This window comes from Austrofundulus limnaeus, unplaced genomic scaffold (assembly GCF_001266775.1).
Source record: "Austrofundulus limnaeus strain Quisiro unplaced genomic scaffold, Austrofundulus_limnaeus-1.0 Scaffold108, whole genome shotgun sequence".
NCBI lineage: Eukaryota > Metazoa > Chordata > Actinopteri > Cyprinodontiformes > Rivulidae > Austrofundulus > Austrofundulus limnaeus.
The window spans coordinates 645,992-651,555 of NW_013952510.1; the positions used below are offsets into that span (position 1 = coordinate 645,992).

The following is a 5,564-nucleotide window of genomic DNA, read 5'->3' on the forward strand; positions in this document are numbered from 1 at the left end:
GAACTAAACACGCACGTCAGATAATTATTTAATCAGCTCTGATTAAACAACAACTTCAGATTCGACGTGCAAAAAGGAGCATCCATGTAAACAAACAAGCCGGCTGATGAGACGTCACGTCTTTTGCTGTGCACGCTTGTCACATCAGTGCTGTGGAGCGTTCACACTGGAGTCTGATGCAGGTCGCATTTAAAATGTAATGTGAACGTTYRCATCAAAAGATRGGATTTTWAAAAAATCTGAGTTGAGCATTAAGACCTGCAGTGTGAAYGTAGCCAGAGAGGCYGAACCCGTCTTTATTAGTTTTTCTGTAGGTTGAATTCTGCAGCTTCTTTCTAATAACTGTCATTTTTCTCCTGGTTTCTGGCTTTGTAGACAGCAGAGAGATGTGCCTCTTGTCTCCGCTGTCCTCCCAGAATGAGGCCGACCTTCCACCACTGATCTCCTCATCTCCAGGCCTCAACAAAAGCTGCTGCTTCCAGAGAGAGCCTCCAGAGGGCTGCGAGAAGGTCAGAGTCTGGGAGGAGCTCAGGTATGTCTTGGCTTTCATTTGATTGATTGATTGATTGATTGATTGACTGCTCTGACACTTGTTGATGACATTTGTGAGTCAGTTAGAGCTAAATCAGTTACTTCAGCACACGACAGTGTTGCTTCATAAATATTTCGATAGAATAATCATTATACTAACAGTTCTGTCTCCAGCCTGTGGCAGAATTCACCCGGCTGCCCCAKGGTAACACTTGATTGTGGGTGTGCCTGACTCTGGGGATTTTATTGATGAATAGTTGGATGACTTTGTCTGCTGCTAATTTAAAATGTAGATATCTGTCCTCTTATTATAACAAATAACTCRGAGCCTTAAAATTCACTTGAAAATAATTGAGAAGTTAGACCATTGAATCCTGATTGTGAGGATGATTTCCACTTAAASGGATTGAATTGAAATATGGATACAGTTGTACCAGCGTCTGTCTTATACTTACGTTTGATTAATTTTGATTTWTAGCAATCATTTGCTTCATGTGTGTAAATTGTTGATTGTAAAAATATTTGTTCAGATAGATTTGACAAAAGTTCCTTGTTGAGTGTTTTTTTCCCCTGATGGTAAATTGTGTAGATTTGCTTGTGTGTTTAGTTAAAACACTGCTCTACTTTCTCAGTGCGTATGTTAAATATTTCTCTTTGAGCTAAATCTTGTGACAGTTGTTTTAGATAATCTGATTTTTAAACATCAATATTCTGTTTCTACAACATTTGATTTTAAACTTGGCAAAGAAAAGTTCAAGTTTGTTTTAGTTTAAAAGTATTTTCTGTTCAAAAGCTTGGGTTTTATGAGTTTCGTTTTTAGTATTGCCTTTAGAACGTGTGTGTGTGTGTGTGTGTGTGTGTGTGTGTGTGTGTTGGTATTGTAATACTAACTTAGTGCTGTGAAATGTGCACTGACAGTTTATGACAAGATCTGTAAAATTGCAGTCATGACATTATGCAACTCTGGACATGCTTTTTGTGGGTTTTAAGTGGTTGTGCAATTTTACACAATAACAGTTTGCTTACAAACCAGATTTGCAAAACTCKGTATCTAAATATTGGAATTTAAGCATATGCAGTGCCAATTAAATTGTTTTATTTATTTATTAATACTGTCATTTTGCATTCTATACAGGCAGAGGTGTCAAGTAATGAAGTACAAATACTTTACTTATGTAGAAATTCTGGTAATTTACACTTTACTGAAGTAATTATTTTCCAGCCTCCTTTTTACTTCTAGTCCTTACATTTTAAAAATGCAAAATGTATTTAATTTCTATTTCACTTAAACTTTTTTTCATTCCGGCTACCATTCTGACACCCTATTTGTTTGTACAATCCATCACACCTTTATGATACAAATCCTGTCCCACTCCAGTAAGTGAATAGTTACAAAACTTTATTTGGAAAAAGGGGGGAAAACAACAGAGTTATACAAAGTTTTAATTATTCAAATGGACTTTTTGTTGATTTTTAGTATACACAAAAAATAATTTTTATTTTCATAAYCCCTGAGCAGACAAGGATATGGGCCCTCACTCCACCCCCTTTAWTTGAGTAAACAGCTTGAGTTSATTCTTCTACTTCAAAAAAGTATTTTTAAATCTTAGTATCTATACTTTTACTTGAGTAATGAAATGTGGATACGTTTGACACCTCTGATTAAAGGATGCTGCAGCACCCTCTGCTCCCCTACTTCCACAACCTTTGGTGTTTCTTTCTTCTTGAGTGATCAGTGGTGCTCATGGGACTCATAAAGTTTTGTCAGACTTTATGTGTGTGTATAATTTCTGCAATAAAACCTTGTTTTCACCACTTTAAACTTTGAATATTAGTTTAACCTCAGCACCACCTCTCATTTCTGGTCCTCAGTACTCCACGCCAAGAAAAGCAAACCCTCATCTCCTCCTGCCCAGACCCCAACAAGGTAAACTTCACCCCCCACGGGGGCTCRGCCTTTTGCCCTGTCAGCCTCCTCAAGCCCCTGCTTCCTTCCATGGACCTGTTGTTCCGCAGCCTCACAGGATCTCCAGCAGGAAACAGCTCAGGCCAGGGAACAGGCTCCTGCCAGATGGCCTCTTCTGGTAACCGGGCTGCTTCTCCTAACCCTGCAGCAACCTCCGCTGTGGTGTCGGAGAGCTCAGGAGAGGGACTCGCTTTCTGATTGCTGCTGTTTTTCTGTGGAAATAATGCAAATATTTCACTGGACAAAACAAGTGCGTTTATAGTCCTCTTTACAAACGATGTTTTCTTCATTAGAAGTTCATAATGACCTATATTAAAAAAAACATGACAGTGCGAAGGAATTACTTTTTTCATTAATTAATTTTTTTCTATATTTGGTTTTCTTGCTTTTTTTTTTCCACCCAAAGAGATAGTTTTGGCCAAAAATGTGTGCAGAAAAAAAGCTCAGAGATCTGGTGCATTCACATACAACAACAAAAGTATATTTTCCAAAGAGTAAATGATAAACACACATTTACATAATTTCTATCTAAATTATCTGGAGTTTTGATGAAATAAAAAATAATAATTCTTCTTGTTTTTAAGTGTTCAAAGATATGTTGGTGTGTATGACAAATCACTTGGGTACTTTTATATTCACTTGCTTAAAAGAAGACAATGAAATCACAATTTGATTATTTCACCTGCAGCTTCCATCTGTTGGAGTTGGGTCACATTAATAACTGAAGGTTTCTGTTCGCTCCTGCTTTAAAGCCGTGTGTTTAAATTTTATTTTTCTTGCTAAAACGTGTACGCATTGATGGACAAAGACATTATTTTTCAATGTTTGTAGATGTATTTTTGATGTTTAGTTTGCTGTTTCATGGCCTAGTTGACTACCTAACCAGTTTTAGTGGTATAGATGTGTCATCCTTTAATGTTTGCTTCTTTAGGTTCTGCCACGCTGACAAGTCAATGATCAATTTAGTTTCATTTCTGGTAGATGTTTGCACAAATCGAACTGCTACTTTTTGAGTTGCAATTATTTTATATATATATATATAAATATATATTCACATTTTTGTACTTTATTGTAAATTTTTGTTTTCTGCAACATAAGCTAAAAAAAATGTGTTACATTTAGTTTTGTTGTGTCTACATTTGTGAGGCAGTTATGAGATCTGGTGGACTTTWATGCACTTCCAGCAGAGGGATTTTATTGGAGAGGTGTTTCTGTTTTGGTTTGTATGTGTGCATGTGAATGGGGAGTTTATTATTATTATTATTATTTTTTTACTAACATAGTTTTAGTGTCATTTAGAAATGCTAATGGATCGGAACATATTTTTCTACGTGATGTTTCCTCAAGTCTGTTTGGATTCTGGGAATGTTTTGTTCTCTCAGGTTCTGTCCACATAAAAATAAGATGAGAAACTACTGTCCTCTGTGTGAGTTATTAAATTAGAGTTACAAAGTGATTTGTATACTTTAGTTTCTGTGTCTTTATGAAATGAAAACTTAAATATACAAGGTGAGTCATTAAAATGTTTGAATTGGTTATGTCTAATTAAAAGTGATGGGTATTTAAAATGTTTTAGACGTAAAAACAATTTTAAAAAGTGGATAGATTTACGTTTACATTTCATCCGTCAACTTTTCTGTCACAAATAGCCTTTTGAGCTATAGATGTTGTCATTTTGTCTCTTAGTATAAAGTTCAATGAAACACTGGACAATTTTTATAGACATCTGCATTAAGTAATTCTTAGATTTTACAGACATTGACCTAAAAAAAATCCTGATCAAAAGATCTGTGTTTAGGATGGGGTATTATGCATTTTCCAGGCACATAAGTAACTTCTGAGGTCCAGAGTGGAGCTTTGTACCAGCATTTACTCATGAATGAGTCAAAGCAAATTCCATTTTTGCTTAAAATATCATCAAACACTGGAAAGATGAAACTTTCAGATATATTTACAACAAATTCAACTTTTGTACCCAACCATTTTAAGATGGCAGCAAACTAAAGAGCGAACAACAACAAAAAAAGTTGATAACTTCATCGGTTTGGTGCCGAGAGTCATCCTCAATGCATCCTCTGAGCGCGGCTTCTCACCGTACTTTCAAGATTTGCCCAGAACAGTCTTTGTGGACAAAAGAAGGTGAGTTTTCTGGAGCATTCTGCAGTCCAAGTCCGGGCCTTCAGATAAACAGCAGCAGGGATGGGCTGCAGGAGTAGGTCGGTGATCAGCAGCAGCAGCAGCAGCCTTCAGTCGGAGTTCCGCCGCAGCGGTGAGCGCGTCCCCCGGAGAAGACTCCAACATCCTCCGCCATGTCGTCCATGTTCCGAGTCGTCATCAAGCAAGTGAAAAGCCACCCAGCCGTAAGTCTCTCAACACTGTTTTTTAAAATATATATATTAATTTTTAACCATTTAAGTCCAAAAGCGACCCAGCGACATTGAAAGGCGGGTGCGCGCGCTGTGGGCACGTTCCTGATTCACAACAAAAATCCGATGAACGCTTTTCCTGTTAAACACCAAAATGCCTTTTTGTACTCACGATTCTTGTGGATAATGTCTTTTTTTTCTTACTTTCTTTTTTAAATTATTACTGCTGACAGCAAAAATAAATTACATAATCTCAGATTAGATTAAATTAAAACAAACACTCATAATTATTATAGTAACCTCTTTATTGCAACACAGTTTTAAGTATCTACTGAATGTTTTTGCTTTAATTATTATTCTTTTGTCGTATTTTATAAATAAGGCCACCTGCTCAGATGGTGGTTATTATTTAAAAGCCAGAGATAAATTTAAGTGAAAAATCCAAAAGAGAAAGATACAGACGGGGATTAATAAAGCAGCCATGCATGTGAGTCACTGAGGCACGTATGTTGTGTGATATTCATCCAGGCAGGCCTGACTGAATATCTATCTATCCAAGGTGAAACACTTTGCTTTACGGCAGCCACCATAAAAATAGACCTCTGGTACAGCGGGTAAAATAAGTATTGAACACGTCAACATTTTTCTCAGTAAATATATTACTAGAGGTGCTAATGACATGAAATTTTCACCAGATGTCG

General features: G+C 36.6%; 2 protein-coding genes across 2 annotated transcripts in view; both read left to right on the forward strand.

The window, feature by feature from the left end:
- The window catches only part of LOC106521397 (glucocorticoid-induced transcript 1 protein), an 18,763-nt gene extending 14,854 nt beyond the window's left edge, over positions 1-3,909 (forward strand). The window contains exons 7-8 of the mRNA XM_014013946.1: positions 376-532; positions 2,404-3,909. Of these exons, the coding sequence (XP_013869400.1) occupies positions 376-532; positions 2,404-2,695 (449 nt within the window). The 3' untranslated portion in view covers positions 2,696-3,909. The remainder of the gene's footprint in view (positions 1-375; positions 533-2,403) is intronic.
- A 684-nt stretch (positions 3,910-4,593) lies between these two features.
- Positions 4,594-5,564, forward strand: part of ndufa4b (NDUFA4 mitochondrial complex associated b) — a 3,258-nt gene continuing 2,287 nt past the window's right edge. The window contains exon 1 of the mRNA XM_014013968.1: positions 4,594-4,857. Within this exon, the coding sequence (XP_013869422.1) occupies positions 4,807-4,857 (51 nt within the window). The 5' untranslated portion in view covers positions 4,594-4,806. The remainder of the gene's footprint in view (positions 4,858-5,564) is intronic.